At 45.1% G+C, this 23,173-nt stretch overlaps 1 protein-coding gene across 5 annotated transcripts in view; it reads right to left on the bottom strand.

Annotated features, from left to right (window-relative positions):
* Positions 1–23,173, bottom strand: part of GREB1L (GREB1 like retinoic acid receptor coactivator) — a 729,370-nt gene that overhangs the window by 335,418 nt on the left and 370,779 nt on the right. For all 5 annotated transcript variants that reach the window (XM_029591103.1, XM_029591107.1, XM_029591104.1 and 2 more), the window contains 2 exons: positions 18,081–18,257; positions 14,902–15,078 (listed from right to left, as the gene is read on the bottom strand). In XM_029591103.1, the coding sequence (XP_029446963.1) occupies positions 14,902–15,078; positions 18,081–18,257 (354 nt within the window). The remainder of the gene's footprint in view (positions 1–14,901; positions 15,079–18,080; positions 18,258–23,173) is intronic.

Below are 23,173 nucleotides of genomic sequence, written 5' to 3'. Positions count from 1 at the left end.
CTAATTAAGTTAATTAAAGTAACTCTTCACGCATTGAACTGTGCCATAAGCAGTGGAATGGAGGGGCTACCAGGGCCATGCTTCTATCAACTTTTTGCTCCACATGGCATCAACAAATGGGGAGCTTGGAAGGAGATGGGCAGAGATAGATTCCCCCTACCCAACCAAAAAAGGTATTCCACTGCCCCTAGGTTGTGCAGATTGTAGGAAGAATTTTCTGTGCATAAAATGACCTGTGTTCAAAAAGAAAACAGGCCCAAGAATGCTACCAAACACTGTGCCGTGACTAGTCATATTCCTGAATGTAACTTAACAATACACAGGTCCAAATTCAAACAAAAAGAAATACAAAGTTCAATGGTCTAGATTATTGGGCTCTTTATTATCACACTAGTTTGCATAATGGGAGACAAAAGCACAGGTGTTAAGCTGATGAGTATTAATTGTGCATATCCTGAACACTAGACCAGTTGGTAAACCCTAACAGCCCAAGTTACACATCCCTACTTTACATGTATCAGTGTGAGAGTCAAGACTGTATTTTCCAAATTGACTTAGATTTAAAATTATGGAAGTGTCTAGACAGAAGGAAGGGATGCCAAATAGCTGGTATTTGGCCAACCTGGCTAGTAGGGATGTGCATTCATTTTCAACGCATTGGCAATCCGCAACGCAAAAGTCGCTATTAGTTGTATTTGTGGGTTTGCGAAATGCATCACGATCCCCCACGAATACAACATATCATATTAGTTTCATTCTTTTGGCTCGCAGTGATTTCTTAGCTGCTGTTTGAAATAGGAGACAGCAAAAACCAGCCCTTTCCTGTGAGTCATAAGTGACCTCACAGCCCTGTCATAGAGTGGGTCAGACAGGTTGGCAAGGAGACCAGAATGCAACCTATCAGAGCTAAGCATTTTTCTAATGCAGCCAATCGCCACTCTCTCAGTGCTCTGTAACCCTATTCCTGATGACGCAACACTATTTTTAACGTTAAGCTCGCGGCGTGCCACACACTTTCTTTGCGGGGATGGTCTGGGGAGGTGGTCCAGGGAGGTGGCTGCACTGAGAGCTAGTCTGAGTGTCTGAAATCTGTATTCAATTGCTCACTACTTTGATAGAATTTTCCATTGAAAAAGATATTTCTTCCTTTTTGCTACTGTGCCATGAAAGCCATGCTTTTCATTTAACTGCAGTTTTTTTTAATTGAACTCAGGCTGTCTCTCTGTCTGTGCCACTGAGACAAGCTGCTAGCAGTGGCATGTTGCTGGTTATTTTTATATTTTACCCCCTGGGGTAGGCTGCAAGCAGGATTTGGGTGTTGTAGGTGGGAGATATATTCAATTTTTAGCTAGTTTGATAGAATTTTTCATTGAAAAATATATTCCTTCTTTTTTGCTACTGTGCCAAGCAAGCCATGCTTTTTATTTAACTGCAGTTTGGTTTTTTTATTGAACTCAAGCTGTCTCTTTGTGCTCTTCTAAGCCAAGAAGACAGTGCACTCACTGGACATCAATGGGCACTGGGCAGTTTTACAGACTCACATATATATTATTGGGATAGCAGTGCTCTCTGAAGCCAAATCCCCAGTGGGCCTCTTTTGTAGTTACAAGCTTGGTGTGTGCACAATACAGCGGTCCCAGTTTTAGTGTACATCCAGGCACAGCCTCGTGGGCCTGGGGGCACTTTTGCAGACTCACATATATTGGGACAGCGGTGCTCTCTGAAGCCAAATCCCCAGTGGGCCTCTTTTGGAAATAATTCTTTTAATTGAAATCCCTAGTATGCAGTGACATTAAATCCATAATGTCAGAGAAAGCTAGACGTGGTCAAGTGATTGGGACTGGCAGAGGATGCACTTCAAAAGGCAGTGCCAGTCCCCCATTAAAGTTAAAAAGGGATCTGTTCCAATCTAAAATCTCTGGAGGGGCAGGCAGTTCCATCTGGAAAAAAATGAAATTTAAAGATGATGCATTGCCACCACCTGTTTCTGACCCTATAGTTTCGGAGGTGAGGGAAGGGGAGGCTGAGTCATGCCAGACAAAATGGCGACACCCAAAAGCAGCAATGCGACAGCAGACTCGGCTTAGCATTGAAAATATAGCGCAGGCTCTGTTTGCTTCTGATTCCGATGAAGAATCATCTTGTGTGGGATTCTCATCATCTGAAATGGAAGAAGTAATAGCTGAAGAAGGTTTAGGAGGATTAGTTAGTCCTGTCTTAGCCTCCACTTCAGTACAGCAGGGGAGAGATGAAACTGATGATGATGAGGAGGAAGAGCAGTCAGCGCAGGCACAGAGTGTGACTGATGCCCCTGGCATTGCTTCTCAGGGTGCACCCACTACTTCAGCTCCAGTGCCAGCATCCACCCCGAAGGCTATAGAGAAGGGATCACGAAAGAAATCTGCGATCTGGAACCACTTTAAAGTGACGGAGGACCCGCATTTTGCTCAGTGTAATTACTGCGCCAGGGCTATTAGCAGAGGCAAGCAAAAGGGACATTATCTAATTTTGGCATGACGCATCATATGAAGAAGCAACACACAACAACGGTACTGCTATCTGGGGATGGTGGCAGTACCAGTCAGGGGATCCCTTTTTCCAGGCAGCGTAATATGATTGAAAAGGAGCAGAGTCACCCCACGCCCTCAGCCCCTTCTAGCAGTCAGGTGGCAGGCCAGCAGCCCCCTGCCTTGTGGCAGAAGCGACAACCCATCATGAAGGAAATGGGGTGGTGTGCGGTAACGCTATCCCGGAGTAGGAGGCAGGCAACCTCAAATGTTGTAACCAGGAGCATTGGGGAAATGATTGCCCTTCATGACCTTGCAGATAGTGGAGAATGTGGGTTTCAAGCACTTGCTGAAGGTCTTACTTCCAAATTACAAAGTCCCCTCCAGAACCACATTTAGCAGAAAGGTCATCCCCAGCCTGTACAACCAGTGTCGCAGTCGCATCCAAGCGCTGCTAGCGCAGGAACTGGCGAATGTGCATTTCACCTACGATATCTGGACCGCCATGAATGCTGCACACTCTTACCTCTCCCTGACAGCACACTGGTGGGACCTGGCTGAGGCAGGGGCAGACAGCAGCTCTATTAGTGAACATGTATCAGGGTGGAGGTGGGCTTTACTGCACACCCACCTGACGGACGAGGCCCATAACTCAGCCAATATTCTAGCATGCATCAGACAGATGCTAGCAGGCTGGCAACTACACCGAGATAGGAATCCTCAGGCAGGGTTCTTTGTCACAGACAATGGTGCAAACATGGTAAAGGCAATATGCAACGGGCGCTTTCAGAACATTCTATGTTTTGCACACACTGCACCTGGTAGTGAAGTCAGCTCTGGGGTTGGAGTCCAATCACCAAGAGAATGAATACCTGCATACGTTAATACACAAGTGCAGGAACATAGCAGCGCACTTCCACAGAAGTGTGAAGGCGGGTCAGGTTCTCCAACAAAAGCAGACTGATTTGGAGATGCCTCACAAGCGTCTCATTCAAGACATTGCCACCCGGTGGAATTCCACCTTTATGATGCTGCAGAGGTTAGAGGAGCTGCAGACACTCCTTCATGAACTTTCTGGTTCAATGGACATAGGTGTGCAGAATCCCCTAGGCTGGTAAAAATCCTGCAGCCCTTCAAGGATGTCACAGAGTTGCTGAGTTCCAGAAGTGCCACCTTGGCTGACATCATCCCTATAGTTAATTTTCTGGAGGAAAATTTGGAGGGCTTTAAACAGGAAGAGGGAATGACAGCTGAGGTGCTGCATTGTCTGGACATTTTGCAGAAGCAGGTGCAAGAGAGATTAAGGCCTTTAACAGAAGACTACACATACATGCTCGCCACAGTCTGTGATCCCCGTGTGAAAGGGAAACTCGCCCTACAGTCCAATTGTCTCTCATCTGTGAAGGAACTGCTGTTAGCAAACGTCGTGATCAGGAGCGCCATAGGCAGAGACAGATTAGGCATGAAGCAGAGGAGGAAACAGCAGCAGGCACTTCAGAGAGTTGTGCTAGCCCAAGCAGGAGCAGCACTCTGTCAGTGACAGCTACTACCACCACCTCCTCCACGTCAGTACGCTGTGCCTGTCTGTCCACTGTCCAGGCCGTACGTCCCTACAAGGGCCTGACCGCAAACGCTGTGCCTGTCCATACACTGTCTATGCCGTACATCCCTACAAGGGCCTGACTTCAAATGCTGTGCCTGTCTGAGTTTAGTTCTAGTATTTCTAATTTCAGTTTCATGCATCTGTGCATCACTTCTTTCCAGAATATTCTTTTCCTGTTTTGTAACAGGAAAAGAATATTCTATCATAGAAACATAGAAACATAGAAATGACGGCAGAAGAAGACCAAACGGCCCATCCAGTCTGCCCAGCAAGCTTCACATTTTTTCTCATACTTATCTGTTTCTCTTAGCTCTTTGGTTCTATTTCCCTTCCACCCCCACCATTAATGTAGAGAGCAGTGATGGAGCTGCAACCAAGTGAAATATCAAGCTTGATTAGTTATGGGTAGTAGGGGAAGTAGGGGAAGTAACCGCCGCAATAAGCAAGCTACACCCATGCTTATTTGTTTTACCCAGACTGTGTTATTCAGCCCTTATTGGTTGTTTTTCTTCTCCCCTGCCGTTGAAGCAGGGAGCTATGCTGGATATGCGTGTAGTATCAGTTTTTCTTCTCCCCTGCCGTTGAAGCAGAGAGCTATGCTGGATATGCGTGAAGTATCAGTTTTTCTTCTCCCCTGCCGTTGAAGCAGAGAGCTATGCGTGAAGTATCAGTTTTTCTTCTCCCCTGCTGTTGAAGCAGGGAGCTATGCTGGATATGCGTGAAGTATCAGTTTTTCTTCTCCCCTGCCGTTGAAGCAGAGAGCTATGCTGGATATGCGTGAAGTATCAGTTTTTCTTCTCCCCTGTCGTTGAAGCAGAGAGCTATGCTGGATATGCGTGAAGTATCATTTTTCTTCTCCCCTGCCGTTGAAACAGAGAGCTATGCTGGATATGCATTGAAAGTGAAGTATCAGGCTTATTTGGTTTGGGGTAGTAACCGCCGTAACAAGCCAGCTACTCCCCACTTTGTGAGTGCGAATCCTTTTTTCCACATTTCCTCTTGCTGTTGTAGCTTAGAGTGATGTTGGAGTCACAGTAACCATGTGTATGTTTATTGAATAAGGGTATTATCTCCAGGCAGTAGCCGTCATTCTGGCGAGCCACCCACTCTTTATTGACGGCCTCTTGATTTTATGGATCCACAGTGTTTATCCCACGCCCCTTTGAAGTCCTTCACAGTTCTGGTCTTCACCACTTCCTTCGGAAGGGCATTCCAGGCATCCACCACCCTCTCCGTGAAGAAATACTTCCTGACATTGGTTCTGAATCTTCCTCCCTGGAGCTTCAAATCGTGACCCCTGGTTCTGCTGATTTTTTTCCTATGGAAAAGGTTTGTCGTTGTCATTGGATCATTAAAACCTTTCAAGTATCTGAAAGTCTGTATCATATCACCTCTGCTCCTCCTTTCCTCCAGGGTGTACATATTTAGATTCTTCAATCTCTCCTCATAAGTCATTTGATGAAGACCTTCCACCTTTTTGGTCACCCTTCTCTGGACCGCCTCCATCTTGTCTCTGTCTCTTCGGAGATACGGTCTCCAGAACTGAACACAATACTCCAGGTGAGGTCTCACCAAGGACCTGTACAAGGGGATAATCACTTCCCTTTTCTTACTCGATATTCCTCTCTCTATGCAGCCCAGCATTCTTCTGGCTTTAGCTATCGCCTTGTCACATTGTTTCGCCGACTTCAGATCATTAGACACCATCACCCCAAGGTCTCTCTCCTGTGCCTGTCTCTCTCCTGTGCCTGTCCGTCCAAGCTTTACATCTCTACAAGGGCTTGACCTCTAATGCTGTGCCTGTCCGTCCTGGTCTTAAGTCCTTACAAGGGCTTGACCTCCTGTCCATATTTGGAATGTAAGAACATAAAAAACTGACTTAGGATGTTTGGAGCTTGTATAGTTCATATGCTCAATAGTTTTCATGACCTTCATAATATGGGCCATGTTCCCAAAATCTTTCTTAGGTGCCAACAGTAATATTTCGACTAGTACTATAGAAAACTGGTGATAGTTGCACTCTAGTTCATCCTCTGTGTTCCCATAGTTTACAGAGGCACTGTGTAAACTACAAAGACAACATAGGTTGATATTGTAGATTTGGACTTGAGTAGCGGTTTTCTTATTTCTGAGAGCTCTTCATGTTCCTGTATTATCAGCTGAAGTGCATAAGTACAGTTAATAGCTTCTGGGTATTTACAAGGGCTTGACCTCTAATGCTAGGCTGTCCATCCAGGCTTTATGTCCCTATGAGGGCTTGACCTCTAATGCTGTGCCTGTCCATCCAGGCCTTATGTCCCTACAAGGGCTTGACCTCTATCATCGAATGTTGTGCCTGTCCGTCCAGGCCTTATGTGCCTACAAGGGCTTGACCTCTATCCTCGAATGCTGTGCCTGTCCGTCCTGGCCTTATGTCCCTACAAGGGCTTGACCTCTATCCTCGAATGCTGTGCCTGTCCATCCAGGCCTTATGTGCCTACAAGGGCTTGACCTCTATCCTAGAATGCTGTGCCTGTCCATCCAGGCCTTATGTCCCTACAAGGGCTTAACCTCTATCTTCGAATGTTGTGCCTGTCCGTCCAGGCTTTATGTCCCTACAAGGGCTTGACCTCTATCCTCGAATGCTGTGCCTGTCCATCCAGGTTTTACGTCTCTATGAGGGCCTGACTTCTAATGCTGTGCCTGTCCATACAGGCTTTACGTCTCTACAAGGGTTTGACCTCGAATGCTGTGCCTGTCCGTCCAAGCCTTATGTCCCTACAAGGGCTTGACCTCTATCCTCGGAATGCTGTACCTGTCCGTCCAGGCCTTGACCTCTATCCTCGAACGCTGTGCCTGTCCATCCAGGCCTTATGTCCCTACAAGGGCTTGACCTCTATCCTCGAACGTTGTGCCTGTCCGTCCAGGCCTTATGTCCCTACAAGGGCTTGACCTCTATCCTCGAATGCTGTGCCTGTCCGTCCAGGCCTTATGTCCCTACAAGGGCTTGACCTCTAATGCTGTGCCTGTCCGTCCAGGAGCCCTTTCCTGCTCAAAGGAAAGGGAACTCTCCCCGGGTGTAGCCAGCCTATCTCTTAGTACCTGTTGACCCATGTTGAACCGCTGTTCACATGACACTCTCCTCCACATCGCCACACTTTGAAGGCTCGTGCTCAACTCTAGGGACCAACCCATTCCGGGGTACCCTTTCCTGCTCAAAGGAAAGGGAACTCTCCCCGGTGTAGCCGGCCTATCTCTTAGTATCTGTTGACCCATGTTGAACCGCTGTTCACATGGCACCCCTCCTCCGCCTTGAAAATTTTCGTTTGTATATTTGCTAACGCCACCAGATTTTAAAAGACCAATGAGAGCTCACTAGACACCAATGGAAACACCCCACTCTAGGGGTGAACCCATTCTAGGGAGCCCTTTCCTTTGCAAAGGAAGGGAACTCTCCCCGGGGCCAGCCTGTCTTGCCCCTATCAAAACCACAGGGACCAGACTACCTCTGCTCTGCCAGCCTGTCTTGCCCCTATCAGCTTTCTGCCACTCTGCCTTGCTGCCATACACCAGATGACTCACTCAACTCCTTGTGGTGTTCTTGCCACTATCATGGTTCCTCAGTGTGTTGGTGCTAGTCTTTCTGCTTGCTATGTTCCCCCTTCATTGTGCTGTAGGATGTTGATGCCACTTGTCTTGCCACTTTGCCTGTTGTGCTATCTTCATGCATCTATAATCGGTGCTCTCTTTTGAAGCTGTGGTATGCTTTTGACACTTGCTGCTGCTTTGCACCTCTGTTAAAGCACACTTGCCACTCCTGGTATCCCTTTGCCCTTTAAAGTGCCTTAGGCTATTCATGCCACTTTGGTGCCACTTTGCCACAGTCTAAGTACCTTGGAGCTCTTTTCTCATTCTGATGATTGCTCCCCAGAAGTTTCATCAGAATTGATAAGAAAACTCCAATTCTGCAGCCAAAAATAGGCTGCATATACTTCCCCCATTGATTTTAATGAGAAATCGGAAAACGAATATAACTAATCAATGAATTGGTTTTCCCCCCTATGAAACGAATGCAATGAATTTGGGTCCTGGCAAAACGAAAACTGAATTGAAACAAATTTTTTCCTTCTGCACATCCCTACTGGCCAGTTTTCATTAAAGAAGGCCAGCAATCAGCAAGACCTTTAAACCAACAATGTAACTGCAGATATTCTGCTGACCACTGCCCTCCACAAAAGCAGACACTCCTCTCTCTGACCACAAACCAGCCTATCGTCCTCTCTCTCCTACATGCTGATACTGCTCAGTCTCCCCAATACAGAGCTTCACTGCCCTCCACAAAAGCAGGCACTCCTCTCTCTGACCACAAACCAGCCTATCGTCCTCTCTCTCCTACATGCTGATACTGCTCAGTCTCCCCAATACAGAGCTTATTTTATAAAGGAAGGGATTGTTCTAGGCCGAACTATGGCAGCCACTGCACAATGGTCACGCCTAATTCTCAGACCCGGCATGCACATGTGTTGGGTTACTGAAGGAGCTGTGGTCTCTAGTCATTGGCAAAAGGAGTGTAACTATAGTGATTGGAATATATAGAAGTGGGAGGTGTTTAACAATAGGGGAGGAGGGAAACCCCAGGTAGTTCCAAATTAAGGCTCAGTCCTAGTCCCAGTCCAGGCTGACTGATGTGGAAGCCCAAAGGAGCATGAGAACTGTAGGGCAAAAGAAAAATATAAAAGCAAAATGCTATCGTCTCAGGAAAAAGATAATCATATTTGACAGGCATCACTGGGGTAGAAGAGGGTGAGATTTTCCATGAAGGGAAGAAATACAGGGTTGGGAGTTAAGATGTGAAATTACAGTGAAGTCATTTTATATCAAGTGGACCAGGGGGCCATACTCAACCTCCTCTAAAGTGAACAAAATTTTGCACAGATGTTCTCTAGGGTCTCAAACAAAACTGTGCTAAATTTTTCACTGGATCTCCATTGGTTGGAGAGCTAGAGGCAACCTAAAATGACCATTTTGTCCAGGTGTTAAAGCTTGACAACACCTCTCAGGAGCCTGAAATTTTGTGGATTAGTACAATTCCTAGTGGTATGTCCCAGTGCAAATTTTGGAACATAACATGAGGTTGTCTCCCTTATTATGGACCAGCAAATTATGTGAAAAATTTTACAAAAGAAATATAAGGCCTACTTTGACTCATTGCTCCTGACCTATACTTTGATTCAGGCCCTGACTGCACCATGGTATATACATGGCATATACATATAAGATTCGCACTAAGAGGTTTTACAGGCAACTGGAAGTAAAGATATAATTACATAAAGACACAATGGCACCTTTTTTATGCAAATGTTTGCCATTTTTTGGGTGCAAATTTCTCTACCGTGTAGTTTTAAATTTTTTTCTTTCTAATCTCATTTGAAAGAGCACCTTTTTTTTTTACTACAAAAGTCACCCTGTTTCATTTTGGACCCAGTCTTGCTTTGGTCAGAGTTACAGTCCCAAAGACAAGCATCATTTGTATGTGTGAATGCACTATGTTAAAGATAGGCATCTTTGGCCCTCAACCCTGAAACGTGCATATGAGCTAGAGATGTGAAATTTTACAGTGCAGCTCAGTTTACTGAACTTAACACATTTTTAGCTTTTGACACACATTTGTTTAGACATAGTTTCATAAATTAGTCATCAAAGTCAGTGCAAAACTTTGTATGATGATTAGTTTACTTGTATTGGTCAGTGGTGGCATGAGCCACTGCCAATGCAGCAAAATTGACAACCCCATCACCTAGGGGCCACTCCAGACAGCCAGACGAGGTACCAGCCATAGGTTTCCAAGCTTTTAAGCACAAAACAAGAAAAGGCAAGACACTACATTCGAGAATTGCTTAAACTGCCTATTTCACAAAAATTCACTGTCATGCATTGATGGGACATTCAAAAGCATGTCAAGGCAGAAAAAATACTAAGTGGCATGTGAATAAATGTATTGCCTGCCTGATGAAGTTGTTATGGGTGCATCAAGGGTAGCAATAATGTGCTCTTCTGGAACTGAACAGGTATCTCTACAGGGCGGCCAGTAAAATGATTGTCTGAAGGACCAATCAGCAGAGCCGGTGCGTCCCATTAGGCAAATTAGGCGATTGTCTAGGGCACCAACCATTAGGGGGCAGTGAAGAGCAGCCATGTGCAACCACGAGTGGAGCCTATCCCGCTCGCGGCCGAGAGGAGTAGAGACTCGGAAAACCACGAGCAGCGCCCATCCTGCTCTCGGCCCAGAGAAGCGCAGAATCGGCTGGCTACAAGTAGTGCCCATCCTGCTCGCAGTCGAGAAAAGCAGACACTCGGTGGGCCACGAGTGGCGTCTCAGTGAATAAGGTCGGGGCTGGGACTGGGGTGGGGGAGAGGGCACTAGACAGAAGGTTTGCCTAGGGTGCCTAATACCCTTGCACCAGCCCTGCCAATCAGGGTACAAAGTACTAGTATTAACTCTCTCTTCCAAAGACTTTCTGAACAGTAATAGCTTTCTGGCCAATGGCACTGCAAGATATTACAGTTTTACAGCTCCCTAAGGATAATGGGAAATTATGCTACTCACACCTCACTTTGAGTAGAGCAAGCATCCCAAGCCTCAGTTTGTACTACAGTGTAAAAGGTCAAACACCAACTGTACGCCAGCTCAAAGTTAAAAAAAAAAAAAAAAAAAAGCTACCTGTCGGGAAAAACACAGGGCCCAAAGCAAAACAAGAAATCATAGTCAGATCGATACTCTAAGGCCGCGGTAGAAAGAGTGCGGCATTGCCAGGCGCACCCTCGTTCCCCGCACGCACAGTTCTCTTCACCTACCGCTCGATACTCTCTTCTAATTGCATGCAAATGCATGCCGCGGCTGCGAAGCCTTAGGCAAGCGTTAGGCCCGCGCAACCCATTTTACTGTATAGAGCGCCTATACAGTATCCTGGGTTCGCGGGCCTAACGCTTCACGGCCGCGCTGGTATCTGTCATTTCAAATGACATTTCAAATGACAGGTACCAGGAAGTGGACAGTTATGTTCCCCGATGATCAGCAAACTTTCCCCCAGCCTCCGCTCACCTGCCCTGGCCCCGTCCGGTCTCCGGTGCAGCCCCAGTCCTGTCCCCTCCTCCCGAAGCAAAAAAAAAAAAAAAACCGAAAAAGTAGCAAGGCTCGGGCCTGCTACGATAGTCCCTTCTCCCTTCTCCTCTCCTCCCGATTTCGGCGCTCAAGGCGGCCGGGTGGGCGTGCATTCATCCAGGCAGAGGGAGCCGGCGGCGAAAGCGGCCTCCGGCTCCCTCTGCCTGGATGAATGCACGGCCCCCGCCAGCAGTGAATGAATGCCCGTGCGATTTCGGCGCTCAAGGCGTGACGTCACGACGCTTGACGTCACGGGATGTGACTGCCTTGAGCGCCGAAATCGCACGGGCATTCATTCACTGCCGGCGGGGGCCGTGCATTCATCCAGGCAGAGGGAGCCGGAGGCCGCTTTCACCGCCGGCTCCCTCTGCCTGGATGAATGCACACCCACCCGGCCGCCTTGAGAGCCGAAATCGGGAGGAGAGGAGAAGGGAGAAGGGACTACCGTAGCAGGCCCGAGCCTTGCTACTTTTTCGGTTTTTGGTTTTTTTTGCTTCGGGAGGAGGGGATAGGACTGGGGCTGCACCGGAGACCGGACGGGGCCTTGAGCGCCGAAATCGCACGGGCATTCATTCACTGCCGGCGGGGGCCGTGCATTCATCCAGGCAGAGGAAGCCGGAGGCCGCTTTCGCCGCCGGCTCCCTCTGCCTGGATGAATGCACGCCCACCCGGCCACGGCCTGGATCGAACACGCGCCCACCCGCCTGCCGGCTCCCACCGCCGCCTGGATCCAACGCGCGCCCACCCGCTCGCCGGCTCCCGCCACCGCCTGGATGAACGGGCGCCCATCCGCCCGCCGGCTCCCGCCGCCGCCTCGATGACCGCACGCCTGGGGGATTCGGAAAGTGACAGGTATTTATATTTATACATATATATATAAACAACTTACGCTGCAATGTTTTTTACACTTTACGGTTTTACCCCCATTTTTTACACTTTATTCCCGTTTTAATTTTCGAACACCACACTAACACCAAGTAGAGGGTGGCGGTAAACTAACAGGTTAAGGACGCAGCAAAATAGCGGGTTACAAAGGAGATAATCTGAGCACGCGTCACAGTATCGGAGGGGAATAGCTAATTCCTTCATTATACAGCTAATTCGTTCATTTACATATCATATACATGCTGCGTGCGGAAAGGGTTATGCGTCTGTTTTAAGAAGCGCTAAGGACGCGTGAAACTGGAGACTGTATCGCTGGATCGCCTTACGCGTCCGAATTGTGCGCTCCCAGCACGTTACAGACGGGAAATCTTCAACCGCACGTTACAGTATCTACCTGATGAGTAAACTCCCTGTTTTGCCACAAGCTCTGTTTACTGAAGTGCATTAAAACATGCTTTAACACATGGTTTTTAACATACTTTATTTTCCATGGTATTCACTAAAATGTGATAACTGAATTTCGTAAATACTGTGGTACGCTATTCCTGCGGTTAATAATGCACAAACATTACCAGCAGCAGAAAAATCCTGCATTTCTGTCTATTGGAAACTGTGTTTCCAGCATTGCAACCCTTCCAACAAGCCTTACAGGAAACCCTGAGTTACAACATTTCCTCTTGCACAAAATTTTACTTCTGAACCTCAATCATCCTCCATATTGGCACTCTCCCCAACATATGTCATATGGCTAACCCCAACCCCCAGATCTGTTCCCCCTGCAAACTTCAAAACTGCCCCCCCCCCCCCCCCCCACACACACACACATCTACACTAGCTTTCCCTCATCTGTTCAATTTTTGCCTCAGAGTCCATAATGGGACAGGAGTGATCCCCAATTGTTCCTGCCTTGTTGGTACTGTAATTCAAAATAGTACCAGTTGACCCCGAAGCCCCTTTTTATGCATGTTTGAGACAAAAGGGAGCCTTGAGTGAGCTAGAACCATTTTGAATTATGGTGTTGGCAGAGCAGTAGCAACTGGGAATCACTCTTGGCCCATTATGGATGCAGAGGCATAACTATCATTATTTATTGAATTTAATATGTCACTTGTAATTTAAAAAAAAAAAAAGCTAAGTCAGTTAATAGTTACAAAAAATATACACAGATAAATCACATACAGAAGAACATAAATTAAAATGCAAACCATATTCAGATAAAACCCCCCACAAAACAGCACTCTCATCAGATAGAACAAAACAGCATATCTCCGGAGGAAAATTCAACAGCAAATCAAAGACATTAAACAATGTCCCTCAACGTCCTAATCCAAAGAACCCATTAGTTATCGAAGGCCTGGCTAAATAACCATGCCTTCACCAATTTTCTGAATTTCAGATAATTCATTTCTTGATAACTATCAAGAGGCAGTACATTCCAAAGCACTGGTGCCTGATAACTGAATGATGCATACCAAGTCCACTCGAGTCTGATGGGATAGGAGTCTCTAAGAGGTCAGATTGGGAAAGACTGAAGCATTCTTCCAGGAGAATAATGAAACTAATAAGTATTGTGATAGGCCTTATGAACAGATCAAAATACCAAGCACAAAGCTTTACATTTAATACAACATAGAATAGAATGGATAGGTGGATTTTGGGGAGCCAGACGGACCAGCTCAGGGGTGGATTTGGAGATGGGGCGTGACGGGGTTGTGATCGGAGGGGGGGGGGTGAAGCCAGTGAGGTAGGACTGGAGGGGAATCTGGTGCTGTGACAAGGGTTAAGTGACAAGAGGAGGGGTTTGTAACTTCGGGCCCTTCCATTTGACGTCTACCCATCAGCACCAGCACAAATCCCTCTAGACAAATCCTCCTACCAGAGGGCAGTCTTAGGTAGGAGGATATCCAATTGTGAGTGTCCTGACAGCACCAAAATCCAAAATGGTGCTGGCTGAACCAAGGCTCCCCTTGCCCTTCCTCTGCCTTCAGTAGGGAGTAACAGTGGCTCTGCCGGGGGTGGGGGTTGTCATTCAGAGCTAAACACCCAATTGAAAAAAAATAGGAGCAGGGGGTAGAGGAACAGGGCCAAGAGCATCAGCAGGTGCTTCAGTGTGCTGCTGATCTTGGGGGAACGTCAACTACATCTGTTGTGGTGTAGTTAATTTTTGAAGGTGTAACACTAATCACGAGATTTATCACAATCAGCTTTGTCATTTTTATATTAATGCGCTGCTTTCTATACATTTGCATGTGACTCAGCTCATTAACATCTTCTACAAGTTGCCCTGTATTTTTCCACAATAACCTCACATTGAGCAACAAATTTGGCACTTACTTATTTCAAATATTTCTACCTGTTCAATCACTAGCTCTTGGAGGTTTACAGTAATAACATACATAAAAACGGCTTCACGCACTTAATATGCATTAATGCATTAACACTCCTTAGTAAATAGGCCCCTTGAAGACCACATATGGATAACAACAGATACTTCTGATAGCATGCAGCTGTTAGGTGGAATTAATAGAATCATACAGATCATTGCTAGACACACTTTTTTTTTTTAACACTGAAATCTATGTAACAGACAACCAAAACAAACAAATTAGTTAAAGCAATATGCAGTCAGTCATCTAAAATATGCAAACATCTGGAACAAGAAAAATTGACTGGGGCAGAACATGGTGCAGTATTGCTTTTATTGAAACAGAGTCAGAAGGCCCGGTGTTTCTCACAGACACACCTTTCCACAGCTAGCAGCCTACCTTTCCAGCAGATAAGTGGCCCTTTTGACAGAGCTCCTTGGGAATTGCGCATCAGATAATATTTTAAGTGCTTCTGCTTCTTTGGCTGAGTTGTTAGCTTCAGATTGATGTGGTTAGAAAACTCAGTGAAGTATCGAAAACCTCGCTCCCCACAGCCTATGCAGTTTCCAGAGAATCCTAGAAAACATGGACAGGTTTATCGCCACACTGGAAAACAGGAAGCATGCAAACTTTCTGTTCTAGCTCAGTACAATTACTTAACAGAAGGCCCTGTTCATTGACAATTTTCATATTTTCCTCCTATGGGGAGAAAAGGGCGAGTAACAAGCATTCTAAAGCAGTCACCAGATGTTTCCAAGTCATCAGGCAATCCTATCTTGAATTTGATCCAGTACAGGTAATCCTAGAGCTGCAATTTCTCTACAAAAATCAGTACCACAAATCTGTACATAAAATGGGATGTTGAGTTTAAAGCAACAACACTAAACAAATATTTTTAATTACTTATTTTGTAAAAATAGGGTACTAATCATGTATTACACAAGTATCTTTAATTAAATGGAGCAAACTACAATTCCTGCAACCCAAGGCTGTCTGACAGACAGCTCTTTCCTATTCCTTCAGAAAGATGAGTTACCTCTAGTTTGCCTGATAACTCCCTCAGCCCCTTGTCTGCAATGAAACAGCAGGGATTTGGTACAGATCTCTGCACATCCCAACCCTTCTCTCTAGGAAGAGCAGATTAACAATGGCCATCCTTACACAAGAGCACAAAACTTGGGGAATAAAAGGTAAAAAGAAAACCTAGACACATGCATTAAGGGCTGAATTTTCAAAAACCTAGACACATGCATTAAGGCCTGAATTTTCAAAAGCATTTACATGCATAAAACTTATTTTATGTGCACTGCAAAGAGGCATTCTGAGGGGCAGAGTTGGGACGGGGAACCTATTAACACACTTAGGGGACGATGTAATAAGCCCCTAAGTGCGTTAATACGTTCCCTGGCAAAACAGGCACTAGTTATGAGTCTGGGTTTTGATCACTGCACGCAGCTAAAGCTGGCGCTTCCGCGGGATGCAAAAAAAAATTATGCAAATGATATGCATGCAGGCAGGCCTATGTAATAAGCGGCCACATCCGCACTCAAAACCCACGCTGATAATCCACACACAAAAGCGAACGAGCGAGTGAACGGGTCTCCCTAGGAAGGGAAAGTATGACCCTGGAAATAACTGTGCTGCAGAAAACATGGCAAACATTTTCATGGAAGCTAATTCACACTGGCATAGAAGCGAGATAGGTGCTTAGTTTGGCACCAATATGGATGCTCGTGTGCCCACGTAGGCACTCAACTGGGAGCGAATATGGATGCTCTGGTGCCCAGAAAGGCGCCTAGCAAATGTTGCTGCTCAGGCGCTGAGCCAGGCGCTTAGTTGGTCGTGAATCTGTATGATCAGGCGCCCAGAAAGCACCTTGCTAATTACCCATCTTGCCGCTCAAGCGCTGAGCTAGCCACTCTTCTGGCCATGTATCTGGCCACTCAGGAGCTGAGGTAGGTGCTCAGCTGGTCGCAAATCTGGCCACTCGGAAGTTGAGAAAAGCACCTAGGGAAGCACCTACCTAAGCTGTCTGCTCTGACGCCAAGGAAAGCACCTAGCGATGCTGGCCATTCAGTTGCCCAGAAAAGCGCCTAGCTAAGCCGGCCACTCAGGATTTTCAGGACACTCTGACACCTACATTGGCCCCCCCTGAGTCGGTGCTGACCCTTAACTCGTGTCCTGACCATGATGGTAAAAAACCCGCATTAAAAAAAACCCGCACTAGCATTAGCGTGGCTCCCTGCATTGCCTATGATTAGCTAATCGCCTCCTTTGCATGCCGTTAGCATGCATTCGTGCAGGAAAAACCACGGGACTGTAAGCGCATCCGTACACGCTTTTTTCCCTGTATAGGGGTTTGCGTGGGAAAACGCGCATACAAACCCGTGGCAGCTTCAGCCACAACAGTCTTGATTTTTGAAAGTATGTGTGCAGATTTCTACATGCATGTTGTGGGGGAGTAGTCTAGTGGTTAGAGCAGCAGACTTAGAACCATGGAAGCCAGGGTTCAAATCTCACACCCTCTCCTTGGGCAAGTCTCTTCATTTTCAGTTACCTCAAGTACAAACTTGAGATCTGTTTTACTAAGGCTTTCCTCTTATTCAATAAGGGGTAGATTTTAAAAGGGTGCGAGTGGGTGTACATGTGCGCACGCTACCCAGCACACACACATGTACACCAGATAGTTTAGGTTTTTTTTAAATTTTATTTTTCATAAATTTCCAAATTATAACAAGCATACATCTTGCTAGGGTAATGTAGTACATCCATAAGTAAAAGTCATATAAAGACATTTTGTTACAATACTTTTTGTACTGAAATAAAGGAAATAATAGAGAGGACAAGATAAACAGAGCGATTAGTTGAAGAAATCAATACTTATAATAATTCAGGTGGCCATGTATACAAAAACCTTATCTATTTGCAGACCCCAATTATGTTACATCTGGGTGTGAGTTTCCAAAAACATTTTTTCGCAATAGGCAATCGTTATTCTACCGCCATAAGGTCTGGATATATCCAGATCTGATTAGATGTACACAAATAAAGCGAAAACAATTTCCTGAGTTAAGGCAGATGTTATAAAACTCGGAGCGAAGTTAAATTTTCGTTATCCCTGCAAATGTGCGATTATTTATAATAATGCTAATTATGTTTTCTTTGAAATTGAATATTTGAAAACCTTTTTGGAAACTCAAAACCCAATTTTATAACTTGCGTGCCAACCATAATGCTACCTGGTTAGTTGAAGGAACTTAAAACAGTACACAGTACTCTGCCTAGGAAAGAAGCATTCTGATTTCACAATGTACATAGATTTTATTAAACTGAATATTTATTCTTAGATTGTTTCATAAGCATGTTATTTATTATCAAATATTTTAAGCTTTGACATACTACAAAATGGCTTTTTTGGTACTTCCTATCAATGAAATACCCTGAGTAAGATGGCTCTATACACACTGGTGCAAACATCACACAGTTAAAGGACTTTTTTCCCTGTAAAAAAGAAAAAAAAAAAAAAAAAACCTTCCTAAGGCTGCAACAGCAGTGGTGGGGAAAAATATCAGACTCACCTAAAAGTGCATTTTTCCCATTGTCATCAGGCAGGAATCGCTTGTCCACTGCACAAACCAGAACATGCTCAGGGAGGTTCGGTGTCTTGGCTCCTACCAGCAGAAAGCCTGCAGGGATTTCAATCTGCTCCATACAGAGGGATGCAAGCCGCAGATCCTTTCCTGACTGGCAAAAACCTACCCAAATCAAATACAATATTAAAGAGGGAAGGGTGTCCCCCACAATGTACACTTTCCTGCAGCTCCTCTTTTTTCTAGTTGCTAAAGTTATTTATCCCACAGGCTCCATCCCACTGCAAAGACTTACTTACAGCTAATAAAACACAGATACATTTTCGAAGAAGAGGAGAAAATCAGTCTCATCGAGGTAAATGCTGACCACAATCCAGGGCTAGAAATACAGATGCCCTACATGAGAATTTTGCACAAAATAAATATCCATTCTAGCTGGGCAGCTAGCAGGCTTCTAGCAAACAGCTCAGAAGAGGCCTACTCACATTCACCATCATACCTTGCTGGGGCACATGAACTCAAACATATAAAGCAGCCTTGAAAAGCAATAAAAATTAAAGACAGAGGAGAAAGATCATAAACTGGTCAGGAAAACTACCGATTAGAGCTTGGGGTTTAATCATATCCACACAACCTCCCTCTCAATTCCATCCCGAAAACGTTTCATGTCTTGTGCACGATCGCTCTGACATGAACACCCCCACTACACAAGCACGCACACTCCGGCTCCTACAATATATATATATCTATTAGTCGTGCATATACAGCACTAGGCATAGGAAAAAAGCAGCAAAAATCCCAAGTGCTATCCGAAAATAAGGTTATTATTACAAAAAAAAAAAAAAAAAAAAGAAGGTGTGAACATTTCATGATGCCCATTTTCCTTCTGTGGTGCAGAAATCTGCCTATGGTTCTAACTACTAGAAGACCAGGGGATGAAAGTAGCGCTCCGAGAAAACAAAGCCATCACAAAAAACTGAAAATGAATTCATTGTTTCTTGGTCTTTACTAAAGAGGATTTTGGGGGAGATTTCACCTTAAAAGAATGATTTTGGTGTGGGTTAAATCAGGATGCAGTAAAGTAAGTTGATAGGATAAGTAGCAAAAAAAAAAAAAAAAAAAAAATCTGCAGGACCTGATAATATTCACCTCGGCTTCTGAAAGAACAATAATTTGCTTCAGTTCCTCTGACTCATCACCTTGAAAAGAATGACTTTGGTGTGGGTTATCTCTTCAGTAAAGACCAAGAAGCAAACAACTGGGTGTGCCTCCAGAACTGGGCTGGGAGTCACTGCCGTAGACAACAGGAGGCGCTCTCTTTTCAGCCACTCATTTTACATTTTAAGAGGGCAAGTTTCATATTCCCTGGGATGCTTGCAGGCCTGTGGGTGCAAACATTCAAATGGATTTTCAAAAAGAAACTTCCCTTGGTGTTTTCCTTTTGAAAATACTGCAGCGGGACAAGACCATGGGGATGCAAAGAAGGTGCAGCACTGTCCCTTTTCCCCCGCAAAGAAAGGACGTGAAAACTTTTTTTGGATCTCAAAAGGGTATTTACAACCTTCTGAAAATATCTCTTCTCTGACAGAAGAGACTTCTCAAGGGCCAAGCTGAAAGAAAAAACCGAAATGGATCTTCGTGAACCACTAGGCCCTGGACATTAGGCCCCTGTCCTCAGGCATCAATAGCGGATCCCGTCCAGCATCCTCACTAGATCCAGACACCAAGGACACCTTGACCAGCTTGGGAGCTATCTGTTTCATTAGCACCTGATGCCTGAAATTCATCTGCAAGTCTCTGCCTACCAGAAGCCACAGAGGGAACCTTGAATCAGGGCATACAAATTGAATGAATTTCTTACCTTTCCTTTGACTGAAAAATATGTGTTTGCTGACTGCCAACACATCCATCATTTGGGCACACACTGTCCTCCAAGATCCATTGTTGCGACTGAGGAAGTTGTACGTTCTCTACTCCTGCTATAAGAGCAGCAAGGAGCCCCTTTACATTCTTCTCTGCTGCATGTCAACACCTGATCCCACCTTGGAGAATTACATATACCACTGCTGTAGCATTTGGCTGATAAGTTCCTGACTGACTGACCCTGAAGAATGAAAACAAACTAAAAGGAGTGCCTTATCACTCTGGTTTCCAACCAACTGATTGACCACTTGGCTTCTTCTTGATTCCAAATGCCTTGAGCAACTATACAATAAGTGCCCCAGCCCCAGAGATTGGCATCTAAGGTCATCATTATCCAAATGGGAGATTCAAAATTAATTTACACTGTCAGGTTCTTACATACTAGCTATAAAATAAAACAAAACTCTTTTGGGCTTACATCATCAGAGAGAGTCTCATGAAATACACCTGGGTCTGAGGAGACCATTTCAAAAGCAAGCTCCTTTGCAAGGCACTAAATTCAAGGCAGCCACCATGGAACCCAACCCCTGAAGATAAATTCACACAGTAGATCTCTGAATCCTCAAACAATGCACTTAAGTTCTGCAATTTCCAGATCTTTATATCTGTCAACTGAACCCAGCCTTTCCAGATGTCGAACCAAACCCTCAGGTACGCCAATGATTAGGAGGGAAGCAAGATGCTCTTGTTAATAATGAAAAACTAGCAAAGATCCTGCAAAAAATACATCACTCTGGCCATCACTGCTTCACTTTCCAGGCCCAGCTTTGGTTAGATCCACCAATCATCCAAGCACAGATGTACCAAAATCTCTTCTCTGTGCAAGGCCACTACCACAACCATTATCTTGGAAAAAGATTTTGGAGCCATGGCTAACCCAAAAAGGAGAGCCTGACACTGAAGGTGCTTTCCTCCCACCCATCAATGCAAAGCGAAGGTATTTCTGAGGCCCTTCTTTTATCCACCTCTGTCGGATCAAGCAACATTCTCTTTGTTGAGCTGCTACTATTACTGACTTCACAGTCTTCATCCTGAAATGTAATCTTTAGAAACTTGCTAGGCTGCTTCAGGTCCAGAATGGGGTGAAACGTCCCTTCTTCTTTGGTACCACAAAGTAAAAGTAAACTGAGAACCAAGCCTGACTTTGAGTGTAGAGGACCAGAACCACCACCCCTAAATGAAGCAGCCAGACAAAAACATTGTCTACACAGCTTCCCCTTATGAACAGATCAACCAGGAGAAACCATAAAGCATCTAAAAAAAAAAAAAAGAATGTGAAAACTCCAGAGCGTAGCTGTTCCTGACAACTCCTAAAACCCACTGATTTGAAATAATGTGGACTCACTTCCGGTAAAAGGCTGATAAACACCCACCTATCCTTTGAACGGAGAGTGGCCTTCCACACCTTCATTGGACCGCATTGAGACTCCATCTTTACCTCTTTTCTTGGAGTTCTGAAAGGACTGGAATCCATGAAAGGGTCTAGATCACTGGACACACGCCAACCTCGCCAGCTTCACATTCTTGGAGTCCCTATAGCAGTTCCAAACCGGAGCTGGTCATGTCGTCTTCTTAGGTTTGACATCAGTCAATCTGGGGACTTTCAAATCTCCCCATGCTTTCACCAGCTTTTCTAAATCTTCTCCAAAAAGAAGATTTCTGTAGAAGGAATGTTTGGTCCATCTTGCCTTGGAAATTGAAACTGCTGACCAGTAACATAGCCACAGCGAACAATGGACAGCTACAATGGAAGCCATACTCCTAGTTGAAGACTGGACCAAGTCATATGAGGTAACCACCAAAAAGGTCACCCCTGGTGCCACCTGAGCTGATTCTTCTAGGTTCAACCTCCCCACGTTCTAAGGAACTTTACTGTATATGTTAAGACAAATGCAAGACTCTCATTGCAACAATATCACTGCATACAGCAGCCTATAGCACCAAACCAGCAGCCTGAAAAGCCCACGAGCACAGCCTTTATCTTCCTATACTGAGCATCCCTGAGGGCAGAGACTCCTTCCACAGGAATAGTGGTCCTCCTAGTGACAGCACAAATGCGTGCTTCCATTTGAGGAAATTCCAGCTTTTCACGTTCCTGAGCCAGGAGGAGAAAACAGCTTTGACAAATTCCCTTTAAAATTTAACATAAGAACATAAGAAAATGCCATACTGGGTCAGACCAAGGGTCCATCAAGCCCAGCATCCTGTTTCCAACAGTGGCCAATCCAGGCCATAAGAACCTGGCAAGTACCCAAAAACTAAGTCTATTCCATGTAACCATTGCTAATGGCAGTGGCTATTCTCTAAGTGAACTTAATAGCAGGTAATGGACTTCTCCTCCAAGAACTTATCCAATCCTTTTTTAAACACAGCTATTCTAACTGCACTAACCACATTCTCTGGCAACAAATTCCAGAGTTTAATTGTGCGTTGAGTAAAAAAGAACTTTCTCCGATTAGTTTTAAATGTGCCCCATGCTAACTTCATGGAGTGCCCCCTAGTCTTTCTACTATCTGAAAGAGTAAATAACCGATTCACATCTACCCGTTCTAGACCTCTCATGATTTTAAACACCTCTATCATATCCCCCCTCAGCCGTCTCTTCTCCAAGCTGAAAAGTCCTAACCTCTTTAGTCTTTCCTCATAGGGGAGTTGTTCCATTCCCCTTATCATTTTGGTAGCCCTTCTCTGTACCTTCTCCATCGCAATTATATCTTTTTTGAGATGCGGCGACCAGAATTGTACACAGTATTCAAGGTGCTGTCTCACCATGGAGCGATACAGAGGCATTATGACATTTTCCGTTTTATTCACCATTCCTTTTCTAATAATTCCCAACATTCTGTTTGCTTTTTTGACTGCCGCAGCACACTGCACCGACGATTTCAATGTGTTATCCACTATGACACCTAGATTTCTTTCTTGGGTTGTAGCACCTAATATGGAACCCAACATTGTGTAATTATAGCATGGGTTATTTTTCCCTATATGCATCACCTTGCACTTATCCACATTAAATTTCATCTGCCATTTGGATGCCCAATTTTCCAGTCTCACAAGGTCTTCCTGCAATTTATCACAATCTGCTTGTGATTTAACTACTCTGAACAATTTTTTGTGTCATCTGCAAATTTGATTATCTCACTCGTCGTATTTCT

This window comes from Rhinatrema bivittatum, chromosome 2, assembly GCF_901001135.1.
Source record: "Rhinatrema bivittatum chromosome 2, aRhiBiv1.1, whole genome shotgun sequence".
NCBI lineage: Eukaryota > Metazoa > Chordata > Amphibia > Gymnophiona > Rhinatrematidae > Rhinatrema > Rhinatrema bivittatum.
This window is presented reverse-complemented; position numbering and strand designations above follow the sequence as displayed.